The sequence below is a fragment of the Crocodylus siamensis genome, chromosome 1, assembly GCF_052110815.1.
Source record: "Crocodylus siamensis isolate JL-2025a chromosome 1, ASM5211081v1, whole genome shotgun sequence".
Lineage (NCBI taxonomy): Eukaryota > Metazoa > Chordata > Crocodylia > Crocodylidae > Crocodylus > Crocodylus siamensis.
The window spans coordinates 393182639-393200604 of NC_143395.1; the positions used below are offsets into that span (position 1 = coordinate 393182639).

The following is a 17966-nucleotide window of genomic DNA, read 5'->3' on the forward strand; positions in this document are numbered from 1 at the left end:
TCAGAGAGGCATGGGAAAATATTAACTAGAACAGTAACAAGACAGAGGTGGCTATATTTGCAGTCCTGGGTGGGGCTCTCTGCTCCACAGCAGGACTGGCCCTGCCCCTCTGCCCCCTGGCTGGAGCTTCAGCACAGACTTGCAGCAACAGCAGGGTCTTCCTGGCTTCGCACTGTTCCATCCCCCACCCCCCGAGTCCTACTCAAGCAGGGATCCCTCCCTCCCTCCTCTCACAGCACAGACCATAGCCAGCATGTGGTGTATGCTGAAGTGTCTGTGTAAGGCAGATGGGACAAAGGCCAACAGGACAATGTCTGTTTAGGGCTTTCTGGAGATAATCAATAGGTAGCTGGTAATGTCCCTCCATTTTTTCCTTAGGAAAAGCTGTTTAAGAGGAGCTTGAACTAATAAGAGAGGCTTTTGTTTTGTTGATGAGCTGCTAAATGCTGTGTAACTCCCTGCTGTATAAGTAAAGGCTCTGCAACTCCCTGCTGGCTCTGTTGATGGTCAGAGGAGCAGAAATGGGGAGGGGAGGGAGGAACCCCTCCCTAATCAGAGTATCCTGCCAGGGCCTGGCCACTCCCCACCCCAGCTCAGCACTGTAGAATGGAAGGGAGGGCTGCTCTAGAGCCCCCCACCCCAGCTGCTAGGCTAAGTCACTACAGGCATGTGCCTGCTGTAGCAGGGTACTGAGGTGCTTGCTACTTGTGAAGCAGTAAGTAAGGAGCTCAGCTGCTGGTTGCCAGGGTAATCGGTGGGAGACAGCTGACCAGAGGGGGCAGGGCCTAGCTCCTATATAACTCCATCATTTTTTTCTATTACCATGAAGCAGAAATTATTGCCAGACTCTAGGCCTTTTGTAATGTTTCTGTTGTGAAACAGGAAAATGAGGGTGTGTCTACAAGTCACTCTATGGCAACATAGCAACACGCTAGATTGCTATATGATGCACTAAAGTAACATAGCAATCACACGGATCTACACATGATTACAAACTATGTTGCCATAGCAGCATGCACCCCCAGTTTAGCACACAAAATAGTGGAAATAGTGACATATAGGGGACATAGTCAGAAAATCTAACTATAACCACCCATATTGCACAATGTTTTAGTATTTCTAAAAGTTCCACATACAGATGTGTCCTGAGAGTGCTTTCCTTGTATCACAGTGTGGCAGAGCACTGTTTGTGCCTGCCACTTTAAGGGCCAGAAGGCAGCAGCTGGCAGGTGCCTGATGAGGGCAGTCATTTTAGATTCAGGGCTGCCCATATAAACAGAGCAGTTATGATGCTGGAGGCCAGGGAACAACATTGCCTGGCTGGAGGGCTGCTGATATCATCTGGAGGTAAGGGAGGAGCTTTAGGGGATGGATAGGAGGCTTCTGGTTCTGGGTATGACCTAAAACTGCACCCTGCCGGCAGTGGGTGGCCTGGTGGGGCTCCCAGTGGTGCGGGTGCCCCCAGAAAATGCCAGGCCAGTTACCAGTGAAAGGCAGGATGGAGTGCCTTAACCCCTAGACCCCACAACCAGGTGGGTTACCCCTTGTTTTGGAGGGGCCAGAGAGTGGGCCCTCAGAGAGAGGAAAGGACCATAAACTCAGTGCCTGTCTGAATTTCCCCTGACTGGCCCATGCTGGGGCCAGGACCGGAAGGGTTGAAGGGTCAGGGGCCCACAGCGAGGAACATCCAAGAGCTGAGGGCCTAGGGTTCCGACTGGCCTGGAGGTGGGCCAGGGATAGTGAGCCAAAGGTCCCAGTGGAGCTATGTTGCCTGGTATGAAGGCGGAGGAGACCGCCAGATGAGAGGAACCCAGGTGGGGTTTCAACAGTAGGATTCTGGGGCCCAGTGTAGGGGCCGGTGACAATAAGAACTATAGATGCTATCTGCGAGGCTTCGGCTGCGCTGTAGGGGAGGAAACGAGCCATAGATAGCGCCCCCTGGCATCAGGGCAGAAAGCGGGCAGCCTCCTGCATGTTAACATCTACTAATTAAATATAGCAACAAGGGGTGGCAGGAGAGAACATGGAAGGTTAGCTCAGGAACAGGTGGGCGGGCCACACTGAGATTGGCCCCGAGCAGGCCCCTGTTACACACAGTAAAAGCCATTTTCTTTTCACTGTGTCCTGGGGAGCTGGAGTGGGACTTACTAGCACCGCCGGAGGAGCCCGTGTGGCACATCTGCCGCTTGTTTATGCAGCCACGGCTGGAAGATGACGTCATTGGAAGCAGGCGGCCGACGGGAATAAGAGCAGCCGCAGAAGAGCGGGGGGGGAAGCGGAGGAACCGGGACCGGGTCCAGTGGCATGGGAGGCTGAGAGCCCCAGAGCGGGGCAGGCAACAGCATCCCCAGCATGAGGGGCAGAGAGCCCCAGAGCAGAGCAGGTGGTGGCTCCCAAAGTAAGAGGGGCACAGAGCCCCAGAGCAGGGCAGGCGGCAGCTTCCCCAGGGAGAAGGGCTGAGAGCCCCAGAGCACGGCAGGCGGCAGCTCCCCCAGGAAGAAGAGCTGAGAGCCCCAGAGCAGAACAGATGGCAGTTTCCCCAGAAAGAGGGGCGGAGAGCCCTAGGGAGAGGCAGCAACCCACTCAGCCAGAGGAGAGAACAGCAACAACAACTGGCCGCAGGGCCTCAGACGAGTGGAGGCGGGCAGTAAGGCTGGAGACAGACCACGAGGCTGAAAGAACGGCCAATGAGGGACCTGCGGGTCACGGACTTGAAGCCTGCGAGGCCCCCAGGTTGAGTGCTGGAGTGGTGTTGCAGGGACGTGACCCTACGAGAGGGGGCAAGGACATGGGGAGCCCCAGGAGGGTGTAATCAGGTGGAAGTCACCGCCAACCAGTCAGGTTTAGGAACCCCTAGGGGGCGCTAGGGAGATTAAGGGCCAGATATTGCCCAAGGGGACCCAGGGAGGTCCGAATAGTAGCCACAGCCAGTAAGCGGCTGAGGAGCTGGGCTTTAAGTTGTTTATAGGCTTGTCTCAGTTAAGAGTACCCCAGCAGGGACAGCCGAGGAGTCACTTACATGAAGATAGGATTAAGCATACGTTAGAGGGGCACAACCGGTGCTGCAACCCGGTGCCGGGTCAAGAGGGCATAGGAAGGAGAGGACGGGGTGGACTGGCCCACGAGTGATTTGACGAGGGCAGGGCAGACCCAGGGGAGCTACAAGCCTACCGACAAGAGGTCTGACCCACGAGAGAGGGGGAGCACTAGAGGTGGCGTGAGGTCGGGGTACAGGGGTGGCGGAGCCCCGCAATGTGACCGCCGAGGGATCCTGCGCTGCGGAGCACCCACAAACTGTCCTTAACTGAACTTAACATCAAGTCGTGGCAGGCGAAAACTAAGGTGGAGACTGGGCCGTAAGAGATCTTCTCCATACCCATAGTGATCCAGCGTGATCAGTGGCGTCCCCTCCCACCAAAGGTGAACCACCTACGGGTGAGGGTCCCAGCCCGGCGGTCACACACTGCTATACTACACCAATCAGAATTACCTTTTTTCTCTTTCATTTCCCCGTGCCATACACATCATCTATATATATACACATAAACTTGTATTCATTCATATGTAGGTATTGTTCTATGCTAATTTATCTACATCTAGTTATATATTCAACTCTCCATCCATTAGCTATATTTAATAACTGAATATGTGGAAGCAGCTGTTCATATCAGTTATTACATGAAAGTTTACCAGGATTAAAAGAACGTTTTAAAATGCTTTGACATTCAATCTGGATCATGAAAAATGGTTCTATATAATAGGTACAAACAGTTTTCTATTCTTAAAGCGATTATACTCTTGATCAGTAGAGCATATAACAAACAACCACATCCTGGGATAATGACTGGGATATTATGGAAAGAAGATGGTATTCAGGTTATGTAGGAAAGTGCAGATAGTGCCCCAAAAGTAACAACACGTAGAATGATTCATATATACCTGCATAACATATATAATTCACAGAAAATGATTTCTAAGTCTAACAGAGCTTCAAAACTAATTAGGAAAGTTTAACAGCACATAAGATAATTTAGCAAAACTTTTTGCACTTCTATACTATTCAATATCCTTCTGACCCATGACATCTAGCTTGTGGGGCTCCCCCTAGGTCTAAAATTTGGTGACATGGCAAGTGGTGGCAGTATTAATTAGCGCCAGATGATACAGCTCTGTACTCTGGAACTGACTGGATCCATGCCTGATGCACACATACACAGAGCTCCATGCGCTAGATCCACCCTGTGTAGTGGCTCCATGCCACATATGCACACAGGCTCAGGGCTGGATGATTTGGACAGCACTGGTGTAGACTATTCCAGGTAGGAGGAGAAAATGGTGATTGAGTCAGGCATTTTTGATGTTGTTCTGTTCCTTTACAAGAATGTACTTCTTGAACATAAGAAGAATCAGACAACCAGAAATAGTTGCTATCTTACATCTCCAACACACTCTTAACCAGCACCCCAGTGCTAAATCTCTCCTGAGGTTTCTCCTAGGGACACATAACAAAGCTTGTTCAGACTATGCTAGAGCTTCTTTCTAGCTGCTTCTATATGCTCTTTCTTGTCCAGTAGCACATTCTGCTTTCTAAACAATAACCCATAATGAAACAACTCATCCTCAGCATGCTAATTCTTAAGCAGCCTTGCATTTCCCCATGTTTTGGGTGGAAGCACACACTTAACTGACTAGCAACCACTAGGGTCCCAGTGGTTCAACATACCAGTTTTAACCAGGTGTAACTCAACTGATAATAACTTATGTGAAGATCTACCTTTTTCCAGTGTCTCTAATTTCATTAAGTCAACGCTCACCTTGGTTAAAATCTTATGTTTAATCAATACACCTCTCCACTATACCTCTGTAAAGTGTATTGCAGCTGTGATTACTAGGAGTATACTCCAAAAATATCTTGCTTTTATGAGAAAAACTAATAAAGAAATATTTAACAGAAAACTACAGCACAGGAGCTAATACCCATATCCCAGTCTTGTAATTCTCCCTCCTCCGAAATGGAATTCTGATGTATATAGGTACTTTTAATAGAACTGTATTAATACTATAGACTGCAAACAATACATTAATAGCAGATATTTAAATGCAAAGTAATACCATTCAGGATTCAGGTCTCGGTTTGCTGTATTCCTTTTTTTAAAAAAAAAGAATAAAGACACATACTTAGATTATTTTGTTAACAAATTGCTGCTAGTTATTTTTAAACATTTGAGCGCCATTTATACTCAAAACAGTTGATGTCATAAACTGTTAGACTAAAGGCTAACACTGAAGTTTCCATTGCTAGTATGCCAGGTGATTGAGTACAAACTGCACCTTCCACTCATCTCCATTAGAGAACTGATGGCAGCTTCAGAAAGTAGATAATATGCTATCCCATCTGAAAAGAAACATGGTCCTAACTCAATAAAGTAAGTCCTTAAGCTCTCTATTTTATATTAAACTGTAAAATGCAACGACTAGTTTACAATTTGAAGAAAGCAGGAGATGAATTGCCTCAAGAAACTGAAAACACTAGTTTGGGACTGTCAGCTAATAAACAAGATAAACAAAAAGCCATGAAAACCACTATTCTCAGTTTGGACTTCAAGAATAATCCTGAATATGCCAAAAAGGCCATGTGAATCTGGAAACCATGCAAGAAGTTTGACAAATTGCTATGTATATTTTCATTGTCAATCTTCCCGAATCCTAGAATAAGGAAAGTATTTTAGCTGTATCGTATTCAAAATAAAAGAATAATCTCACACCATTTTTCTCCTGGCCTGAATGCTACAACTCAGTAAGGGAGGAAAATACTGACTGTAGTTAAAATGTGTTTGTTGATGTAAGGGTTTCAGAACTGACGATGTTTCTGGCAAAGCTCCAGGCAATGTATAACAACACTTTTCAAGGCAATGTATGAAAACAAGACTATTTTGTTTTGGGGCTATGTCCTCCGAACAGCACCTTCTGAAGAAAACTATTAATGGGGTGGGAAGAAACAATTTAACTCTGAAATAGAGCCATCCAGCGAAGATGAAAATGTCTGATGTACTTTCATTCCTTATATACACATCTGTGTTCAGTTTGAGAATTGTGGCTTTTAATGATCTGTTCTCTGTTCCATCCGATGTAAATCCAAGTGATTCCCTTAGTTTACTTACCTCTTTCTCCACAAACTACACAAACACACTTTGAAACTCTGTCTTGGATACATGCTTGATAGAGTGCATTGTATTTACCACTGTCAGATTTCTAACGCTGCTCTGTATACTATATAGCTTGGAAGCAACTGTATAACTTGTCATGGTAAAAATATGTTCTTGAGCTGTATTGAAATATATTACACACTCCTTTTCTGCTTTCGTTTTGTTATATGCTGTGTATTACATTGAAGACACTTTATTCATCACTGACACATAGACTCAAATTAAGCAGAAAGCAACTAAAACTAAATAAATGATATTTTACTGTGCAACTAACAGCTACTTATCTTGTGAGAAATAACAGACAGTGGAGGGTATACAGTCTGCAAATATATTGTACCAGTGGGGGGGGGGCAAATTTTTGGCTGAATCACTGAATTCAAATCTAATCAAAGGACCCTTTAATCTCTCTAAATTGAATCGGAAACCTCCAAATCTATTCGGGGAGATTTGGACATAAAGACCGCTTTAAACATTTTTCTCTACATACCTCTAGGTAGTAGGGGCTCATGAGTGCTGTGATGGTGGTGCACATAGAGTGTCTCACAGAAGCACGGGGGCTCCCCAGCATGTCTGGCAGCAGGGGGGGCCCCCATGTCTCCCCCCATACCCCCCGGCTCAGTGACTGGTGCCTCATGGGTTTGTGGGGGGCACCCAGGGTCCCCCTGCAACCCATCACCTACCCAGGGAGTGGGGGGCAGTACCTGTGAAGAGAACCAGAAATGGACCTGGAATTAGACCAGAAGTACTTCTGGTCTACTTCTGGATTTGCCACTGAGCACCTGGAGGGCCGCTCCACACTCCTGTGGGACATTCCACACTCCCCAGCATTACAGCGATCATGAACCATGCCTGCTACCTCAAGGTACATAGAAAAAACTTTTAAAGCGGCGTCTATGTCCGAATCGCTGATTCACTGAATCAGCATCGAATAATTTTCCCTGATTCAGGCCAAATCTGAATCCAAATCAAATAGGGCAGACTTCATGCGCCCCTACTCTATTACTTGCTCCCTCTCTGATCTGCCCTGTGGCAAACAGAGGCTGCCTATGCCACTTTTGGCACTCGTGCTGCAGGTTGCTCATGCCTGCACTATACCACACAGTACTATAGCATACTATCTGATACCCTAGATAAGACTGTGATCATTTTTTGCACATGAAAAAGGAATTCAGCTTCTTTATTTCATATGAAAACGTGCTTCTCCCTGAACTTTTCAACACATCATCTCTTCTAAGGGCAGGACTCTATTTCCTTTTGTGCATCTAAATGGTGTTTTTGGCACTTAGGTACAGGTTGTGATTCTACTGCCTCTGCAGTATGGATGCTTAATCATATATAAAGCTGAACTTGCAAAATGACCATGTACTTGCCTAGCCAGTGTGAAGCTGATGTACATATGCCCATTCTGGCCACATAAATCACAAAAATGTAGCTGGTCAGAAACTCATGATTTACAAGTATTAGATGTTGGAGAAAGATTCTGTGCTTTAGCTCCAATAGCATAGTGATAAAGCACTCAGGGAGGAAGCTACAGACCCAAGTTCTAGACCATCCCCATACCTATTGAGGTTTTGAACCTGAATGTATGATATAGGGCTTGAGCTGTCACAGCCTAGGTTAGGGATTATCCAGTGCCTTTTCCAACCCTTTTTAGCAGTTATCCCCCTGGATAGCCAAGAAATGAAAATATGAGAGGCTGAGAGGGAGCTAGAGGGGGTGTGGTTCAATGAGCTGGCTGCTGTTCGGGAAAGGAGCAGGCCATGTATTGGGCAGAAATTCTAATCAGAGCACTGGTCTTCACCCATTTTATCTTATGATTAAGGGCAGTGGCTCAGCTTCAAATGGAGTGTCGGAGAATGATCTAGATAACGTCTAACTTGTGGATCCAGCCCAGAGCACAAGGTGGGTTTGACACTCTTGGCTTAAAACATTATAGTTAATATTAGATAGATTGAGTAGTTACATGAATTGGGTACACGGACAAAACTAAAACTCTTTCTGTTTTCTCAGTAGGCCGATGTACCTTGTACTCTCTTGCAAATAGACTGCCCTTTATGTTTCCTGACCTTAATATTTCTCCCTGAAAAAAAAAAAAGACTTAGGAAACTTTTTATATGCTTTACAACAGGTCCTGAAAGAAATAAGGAGCTATCCACAAGCATTCAGATTACAATCACAAGAACTTATTTTAATTAAGCTTTGAAATGGAACTCAGTTCAATAGCTAGAGGTAAGTTTTCTTATTATTCCTACTTTTTGAATTCTGAAGGGTGATTATATATTTTCCCCAGAGAAGATGGACTGATTTGAAAGGATTGTCTTGAGTTTCAAAAATTAGCATCATGTTTGAGACTTATAATCAATTTAATATTTTTCACAATAATAAGATTACAATTGCTTGGAGAGTTTTAAAAATAATCTCCTTTTGCTACAGTGCCTCTATACAACTGTATTTTATTAGCAGGGTTTCAATAAAAGAAATACAAAGAAGGAAATACTGACATTGACAGTTTCATGCACCTCTGAAGAACTTCTAAAAGCAGATTTTTCTTGAGCCTCTATATATAAAATTCCTGGGATCACACAACCTATTAAGATAACCATGCAGAACTGTCCACAGATGTCAATGGCATCAGCTGCAGTTTTAAAAACAGGCCCATTTAGGTATCCAATAGTAGGTACCCATTTAAGAAAAAAAATTCTGTCTGATATTCTTATGAATAACAGTCTTTTCCTTCCAAAGCCATGTTCAAATATAAACCTTACATAAAAATAAAGTGTATTCCAATAGGGTTTATTACAATAAATTCCTTAAGAATTGTGGAAAATCTCTGGTCAAATAACTGTAGCTAACTTTGGAATGGAAGGTAGTCATTTTTCAATGTGCAAAGCAACACTACATTTTAACATTAGAAAATGAAGATGTGGGTGGAATTTCATTATATTTATAAATTTAGGACATGTTTATTATAAGTGTGCTATGCTACACTAGCCAATCGGTTTAGACATCTTGCTATAACCCCAGAGACGCAAGTTTGAGCCTTGCTCTGGATTTGGGGTGAAGGCTGGCCCCAGCTGACTTCATGATAAATGAATACTTGGTAATTCATGCTGTGTAGTCAAAGATAGTTGGATCTGATGAAATAGCTCCTTTAACTCACTCCTATCCTGCTTGCTCCAGAAAATGCTGTATCCTTACCATAATGTGTCTCTAGTACTGCCCCAAGGTCAAGCCAGTCCATTCCCGGGTGGTCCCAGGCAGAGGGAAGGGGGTTGCTTTTTTTTTTCTCCTGGAGGAGCCTGCCCACCTCTCCCATGGTTGGGGGTGAACTGCCAGTGGTGTCTGAGCTGTAAAGTGCCTTGTCCTTCCCTCTGCAGTGGTGGCACCCCCCAAGCACCCAGCTTGCTAGCACCCTGCCTGTGTTATTCATCACACTTAAAAACCCACCAATTAAGAATTCACTGCTTCAAATAAACCCGGGTCACATGTACAAGCAGCTTAAAAGGTCTGTTGCTTATAAGCAGATAGCCAAACCCATTCAAGCAATTAGAGGACGCTGAGTGTAGTTAGGCCAGGGCCAGCTGGGAGCAATTTAGCTTGCCTGCGGCTCTGAACTCAGGCACATTTCTAAGTGAAAGGCACTTGGAAGTGCTTAACAACAGAAATGTGTCTTGAGGGATACATACAGCCCCTGTAGCACTCCCCAGCTGTAATGCTTAACATTTGCTGTGACTGCATGCAGCTGAAGCTTTCGAGTCATGGGGTACTGGGGCTGAGTGGAGGCTGCCTGTGGAGGGATGTGGGGCAGTGAGGTCAAGCTAGGGGTTCCCTGGATTTCCTTTGCCAGGATTCTGACTCTTCAGCACCAAATCTGCTCTGCTTCTCTTCCCTCTCACAAAAGCAGAGAAGCAGAGGTGACTGGGGCTGAAGAGCCTGACACCAGCAGTGGTGGGTCCCCAATACTGGAGTAGCCAAGACTAGAAAGTAGGAATCACTTAGCTTAAAAACTGTCTGTCCCACTCTCTGCCCATCCCCTGTGGGGAGAGAGACCAGAGCTCTGTGGGATTCTAGAGGACCTATGAGTGGATTTTCCTCTGTACCTGTACACATGTAACAAGAACAGAAATAATATCTTGTTAATAAACAAGAACTCAAAATAATATCTTGCTTTAAAAGGTACTATTTTGGAAAGCTTCAGCTGCTTTTTGAAATGTTTCAAAGGGTATGGACATTGGTACAGTTGGCCCTTTCTGTCCACACTCTAACTATAAATAGTACCTTTTTAATTTGAGAGAAGCTGAAGAATAAATAGCACAGCAGAACCAAGTACCAGTGGATTGCAAATGCTGGTATTACATTTGATATTTCAAAAATAAATGCACCTAAATCTAATGATAATGACATAACCTATAAAATACATATATATGTAAATTAACTTTATATATTAACAATACAACTAATTTAAAGTGTCACAGAACCACAGTCAATGAATGCCTAAGTATCTGCTACATCAGCTGCTTCCTCGAAGTTGATGTTCTTTCATTGGTCTTATTTGGATTGCTGTGTACAATCAATGGTACAAACTCAGTTTGATTGTTAATATTCTAGGAAAGACCATTGTGTACACAAGTACCATAAAAGTATTGTTTACAGCCTAGCTTTTCAGAGAATTTGAACCAAGGTAACAATATTTAAAAATGCCAACCATCTGGAAAAGCAAGAAAAAAGTAGCTAATTAAGGAACAGTAAATAGTAATAAAAATTCCCCATGAGATTTCTAAAAAGTACGTCCAAATTTCCAAAACAAGATTAATGATAATTACTTACAGTGCAAGGGTTAGTGTTTTTTCCCCACAGATACATGCATATTGATATGTAACCATACTTACATTTCTGTTTTTCAGACAGATTTGAATTTAATTTTATGCATTGCCCTCCTGCTAAATAAATCCAGTCATCTTATAACAAGCATTAAATCAAGAGACCAAAGAAGCTAATTTATTGCCCAATTTTTTTTTTCACTTGTTTCTCCTTCCACAGCAAGTTTCACAGAAATTAAAAACACAATTTAAATTTGAATAATAGATTTAGGAACACACCTTGGACAAAAATTATATCTTTCCCTGTTTTACTGAACAAAATAGTTTCTCTTCTGAAATTAACATTATTTAAAAAAAATCATTCCAAGTTAGTCAAATTAAAGTGTGAAATAGATTTTACAATCTAATTTAACTTTTTATAGATGGTACTTATTGTTTGTGAATCAAAATGATAGACATCTTTCCAGCAGATGATTTAGTTCTCAGACTGCAAAATAATTTTAAACTTGCATTCTGGTATAAGTACACTATCTCAGGTATAAATGATGACTTTTTAGCAGTTTTATAAAACTACATATCAAATCAGACTATAGTTTTAATAGCTATTAAATATCTCACAAGGATCACTGAAATAAAAATATATTGACTCAAATATGTACATTTTAAAAGTATCACTACATTTTAATGCAACTTTTTGAATGACTGTAAATAACATGACGACCAAATGTAATCTAAAAACAAACAGGCACATTTATCAGCTTCTCTTCTGTACATGATGTTTCAATTTTATTTTGGAAGAAATACCCGTTTTGAAACTATGACTATAACTCTATAGAGAAAGCAAGAAAGAAAAACAGATCTTTTGCACTTCTCCAAAGAACCTGAGTAAAAATTGTGATGAAGTTTCAGGCATGAAAAATATCTCTAAAAGTGAATAATAATATTACTATATTCCCATAACAGACCTGTGGGCTTTTAAAGGACACAAAATTGCAGTTCTTCTGTTGCTCTCACATGTTTATATTTATCATGTTTAATTTATGTTTGCACAAATTAAGAACACAGAGCTGGAATGGGCCTTTTAGGCCATTGAGTCTGATCCTCTGCCCTGACAGGCAACAATTTACCTAAGGTTTCTCCCAAAAAGCCAATGCACATCAAAATCAACACTTCAAATCCTCACACACAACTACAAGGCAAAATCAGAAACATCACAAAGACAAAGAAAATAGGGAAGAAAAGAGCACATATCTGCCCTGCCACTACAAGATTAGGAATCTGTCGGTTCATATATGCTCAGAAGATCCTATGAAGAGGACCATATGCCACACTACAGAAAAAGGCTAAACCCTGCAATGTTCTTTCTAATCTAGTATCCAGGAAAGATTCCGTTCTGACTTCTATTCAGGAACCTCTCAGCTTTCTAAGTTTTACCAGGGATATCGGTTCATCCCAGTCAAAAAACATCAGTTTTGGCTGTGACCAGTGTCCCAAGGCTTCAGAGGAAGGCACGTGCCCTCTGCCAGGGCCCCAAAGCTAACAATATTCACAGGGGAAAAGCTCCTCCTTGGTCCCTACAGACAACCATCAAAAGTCCTGAACCACAACTAGATACCTGTCATGCTACAGGGGAGTTACCTTTGTACTTCTAAACCATGTTGTGATCATGGCTTGGAAACTCCTTCTTTAGTGAAATACACAAGGTACCTTGCAGCATTAAAAATGAATATTCTGAGGTTAACTGAGTGCTCCATTATACCTGGATAGCAAGTGCTCGAGACACAAGACCTCTGAGATACTGTAGAGGATCTTCTGGACCTTCCCACTTGTTCTGCCATGCGAGAGGACACTGAAACAAAAATATATTAAATGGATAAAAACTTTCATTACTGTGCTGCAATGTAACTGTTTGAATTACATTAAATAATCTGCGGCTCAAATACAGCGTAAAAAGCTCAAGGGACTGGCTGGAGCATGCGATTAATAACTCTGTATTTTTGGTACTGATGCTTACCCCTTCCGTGCTGGTCAGACTCTAAGGTGATGGAAGATATATAGGAAATTATAATACATAACAGATAAATGTGACCTTTGATAAATCACTTAGGAACATGATCTTTAAAACCTCTCAATACAGAACTACGGCTCACTGAAAAGTGATTCCACCCATGGAAGGCTTACAGAATTCTGGTGACCTTTTCATATACGTTTAAAAAAACAAAGCATTTGAAAATAAAAGTAATAATACCTGAATTTCTAGATTCTTAAGAACATCCATTAGTTTTCATTTTAAAGCTTAATATAAAATGACCATCACATTTTATAGAAATGTAGATTTGTTTAAAGATAGAGATCCAATCCAACAAGCACTAAGGTAATGTTAAGGGTACAATACTCCCCCTGGCTGTGTTCTTCTGAGCATGGATGTTTGGTTCCATAGGTACAACTAGCAGTGGGACATTTTGTGCCACCCCTAGTTGTCCCTGGGAAATGCCTGTGGCATGCGCCTTCTGGTGCATGGCAGGTTACCCTGGGTGGTCAGCACTGGGCTGGCATCAGCAGCCTTACCTGGGGTCCTGGAGGCCTCCTGGGGATGCAGCAGCAGTAACGCTACCATGCAGAGCCTGGCCGGCAGCCAGAACATGGCTCCAGGTAGTCAAGACTCCAATTTTGAGTGGCATATGCTGCCCCCACGTGCAACACTCTGCTTTTTTTGCATGTTTTTTTTTTACCCCAGGATATCCAGGGGTCGGCCCTGCCCCCCCCCCCCCCCCGCAATGTGGAGAGCAGTTGAATGTGCGATGTGCGTATGTGGCACTGCAGATGTGTCTACGGCACCACATACTGCATGACCGTGCTCATCTGGACTCAGCCCTTGAGTTTAAATTATGTCCAGGATTGGGGCAATTGAGACTTCAATTACTGTGTCATCAGTTCCAGTTCACTCTTCAAGGTGCCACTGATCATGGTGAGAACAGACAGTTTTTAAGAAAAAATGTGGAGGAAACAGGATTGCCAATTGTCTGTAATTTTACAGACAGTCTGTAAAAGGAAGGTTTAAAAATGCTTGCTCATACAGTTGGTAAAAAAAAGAAAAAGGCTAAGAAGCCATGAGCTTGACTGAAACTCTATCATGGGAATGAGACTTGAGGCTAACGTCGATGGACAGAGCAGTGCACCTATAGGGAACAGTCTCTCAAGACTCTGCAGCCCATGGGAGCGCCTCATTTCCCCAATCCATGTGATGCCACTGTACATGCCTGTGCTGCCTCTAATGGCTGGTCTCCTCAAAGGTAGAAAGGGCTGGGCAGTGTGAGACACTAAGCAGGATAGGGAAAGGGTGGTGCGATGAGGATGGAGCTGTAGAGTCCAGAGTGACAAGAGGTGTTGGGTGGGGTCCATGCCAGAATGGGGGGAGCGGAAATGGTAGGGATAAGGTAGGGAAGGCAACACAGTGTGGGGTACAGTCAAGGGTGTCAGGGTGCGAGGTGAGTAGGGGGCACCACAGCACTTGTGAGATGGGGGCAGCACAATGTAAAACCATTTCTACAGCCAAGTAAGATTGTGCTAAAAGTTACATTAAAACCCTGAATTTGAATTTGTTAGTGCTGTCCAGGGCCCGGCACCATGGGTTACATTTACATTAGGTAAAACATATATTAGTAAAAATGTTTAGTTGTCATTAACAAGTTTGCAGATTGTCAGTAAAAAAAAAATCTAGGATTGACAACCCTGTGGAAAAACACTGTTGTAGCTTAAGGCTTTCAACCTGCTTATTTTTAAGAAATATGTATAAAGCTTTGGAGAGGTTATTCTGAGATAACAGGCAGTGGAAAACACAGACAAGGTATGGGCAATATGATTTTCACTAAGTAGTCGAAAATGCATTTTCAGACTATTCACCTATCTACCTGTAAAAATCTTACTTCATTTCTGTATAACTGCCGCGCGGCATTCTCACATTTATGTGACCTTGTAGTCTTGGCTGTTAATCAAAATGAAAACTTTGTAGTTTTCCACACTTGTACCAAGCTACACATGCGCATTTTATAAGTTTCTTTTCTTATCTGTAAGTGTCATACCTGCAGAAACGAAACTTATGTAGAAAATCTACCTAGTAACTATTGTGGTAAAAGAAACTATCCTATCCCTGTATGCTTAGCTTATAACAATAGTTAGTGTCATAGAGGCAGTCCAACCAACATCTATAAAGAGGCAAAGAAGCAGGAAACAGCAGAGACGATGACTGGACAACCCTTCAGGATTGATCGCCCTGTAAGCCGGTCCTCAGCCTCCCCGCCTGGGCGTATCCCAGCGAAAATCAAGGCCTCAAAAATCCGACAATCGACAGTGATTCACCGCATTACAGTTTTATTATTTTTCATCCTGTTCATGAGCTGTTGACCAGCCCTAGGACTAACTAGTAGGCAGCCGCACCTATCATTGGACTAGTTCCATTGGTGGAAAGCAAGGGCTTACTAGTGAACCCTGTGGGCCAATAGACCCCCTTTGTATCTGGCATACTGTAACTGAAGAAACATCGGAGACTCCACTTCTTGACTGCCTCTCTTCGTAGCTTAGACAGCATATCTACGCTTCTGTACTTGTATTTACCGCAACTTAGTTCCAGCCAGTCTCCCCTCTTATTCATAAGAGGGTGAGGCCAGGTGAGTGACTAAAACAAATTTTTACTTCACTTTATATCTACTCCGTAATAACCTCTACTACTAACATCCCATGTCAATGAGCTGTTGACCAGTTCTGGAACTTAAGGAGTCGGCAGCCGCACCTATCATTGAACTAGTTCCAGTGGCGGAAAGCAAGGGCTTGCTCCGGAACCCCGTGAACCAACAGACATCCCATAGACTTATTACAGAAAACTAACAACTTACTCTAACTCGTCTACTTGTGCCAACTCGGCGAACCTTGAAGGCGGTTATAAAGCTACCTCCAATCCCGCCCCACAAGCCGTGTGCTTGCACAGCTCTGTAAAGCCCGCGGCTCCCCAAGCGGTACCGGAACCGCTAGCCTGGCATTCCACCACACTACCATCTGTCTACAAAAACTATCCATCTGAAGATGCCATTTATTTATAAATTATACTAATTTTAAAGGGTATATTACATTGATAATATTCAATACTATAGAAAACTTATACTTGATATATTATCAATTTCATGCTAATAAAATATATTCTTGAAACCGTTATAATCCAAGCATTTACAGTATCTGATCCTACTACTGAAATTTTAGTCCCTTTTCTATGTACAATACAACTACAACTTTGGTGAATGCCAAGTCTAGGTTTTAAAAATTAATTTTTATTGCCTTGTGTATGACCATGAGGAGCCAGAACAAAACAATTTAATGTACAATACATGAAATAAATCATCTGGAGGTGACACATATGCCAAGGTTTAGCTGGACAGGATTAAAATATACAAACAATAGAGCTCTAAAAGTGGGGATCAGAACAGGTATGGCATGTTAGTCACAGTAGAACTAGACAGCACAGTTTGAATGAGTGACAGATATAAGTGTTAGAATTAAGTTGGTATTTTGGGCTCCACCTTGGAAGAATATAATTGTTGACTGTCAGTGAACAGCATTGCCCTCTTCTAAGAGCTGGTGAATATACTGTGTTTTTATTCACAGTCTAATAAAATGAACTGTGCTGAAGTAGGCGAGTACAATGAGCAAGAACACTACGAGAGTGAACTGCCAAAAATGTTTTGTTCAACTTATCATGATTCACTGAACTGACAGCTTTGAGAGCCATACTCAGCGCTCCAGCCCAGTTTCCAGTTTCTTTAAGGGATGGCCTTCTGATAAATTCAATTCCAATATCAGTTCATCAAGGAATCAGACACAGTGAATCAGCACTTGTATCAGACACAAGCCAAGTTGTGACTATTCATATCTTGAGCTACTCACTAGATCCTTGGGCTGGTATACAGAAGGGAAAAAACAGGAAAAGAAAATACCCATCTCTTGAAGAGATGACTAAGGCACAGCTGACCTGAAAAAAAGAGCCTTCTACTATGAGATGAAGCTGTTCATCAAGATATGCAATAGTATCTGGTCACCAAGAGAGCACTCATAAGACCTCCTCTTACATATATGGGTTTCAATAAACTATGTTCTATTTAATAATTTGGATAATAAAACTTATTCTTAGGATGAGTTACTCTTTGAATTTATACAAACAGCATGTGTCTCATAGCTGAAGTAACATATACTCTGAGCCTACAGGCATTCATTTCCCCAAGAAAGTCAACATACTGGCATTGTTAATATAACAATAATTCAATTAAGTGAAATTCCTGATTCACTTGACTGAAGCTTATTTAGAACATTAAAAGATGACTTCAGATGGAAAAAACCCTGAAATAAAAGGTAGAAAAAAGTATATAATGTTGTGATTCTTGCTATCTCCTGCTTATTGACAGCTATGTAAGCCTTCTTTAGTTTGAGATGGCTTGATCTGTATTGAACAGCCAATGACGTGTATTGCATAAACAAAGAGTGCAGATTACTGCTGTTTACTCTAGTGAAACTAAAACTTTATGGAGCATCACAATAGAGAAAGGGGACAGCATTTATTTGAAGATACATTTGTAGGGTATTGTATTAGTGAAATTAGATCCAGATTTAATTGTAGGTACTGATTTAACTGGAAGGGAAAAGACAAAAAATAAATAATTATGACTGTCAATTGCGGTTAACGTGTGTGATTAACAAGTTAATCACTGTCCATGTTATTTTTTTTAATGCGTTAATTATGCATATGGTTTAGGAGCCCGCACCCAGGCACTCTGCCCAGTCGCTGTCACCGCCACGTCCGGGCTGCCCTGCAGGGCAGCAGTAGCAGTGCAGAGGACCATAGGGCAACCTGCGGGCAGGCTATGGGCAGCTGCGGCAGGGAGAGGAGGGTGCATGC

At 42.7% G+C, this 17966-nt stretch overlaps 1 protein-coding gene across 3 annotated transcripts in view; it reads right to left on the reverse strand.

Moving 5' to 3' along the window:
- The window catches only part of DYNC2H1 (dynein cytoplasmic 2 heavy chain 1), a 464482-nt gene that overhangs the window by 64602 nt on the left and 381914 nt on the right, over positions 1-17966 (reverse strand). For 2 of the 3 annotated variants that reach the window (XM_090030133.1, XM_090030125.1), the window contains one exon: positions 12786-12875. The exons of the other annotated variant lie outside the window; for it this stretch is intronic. In XM_090030133.1, the coding sequence (XP_089886259.1) occupies positions 12786-12875 (90 nt within the window). The remainder of the gene's footprint in view (positions 1-12785; positions 12876-17966) is intronic. 3 annotated transcript variants of the gene reach the window in all.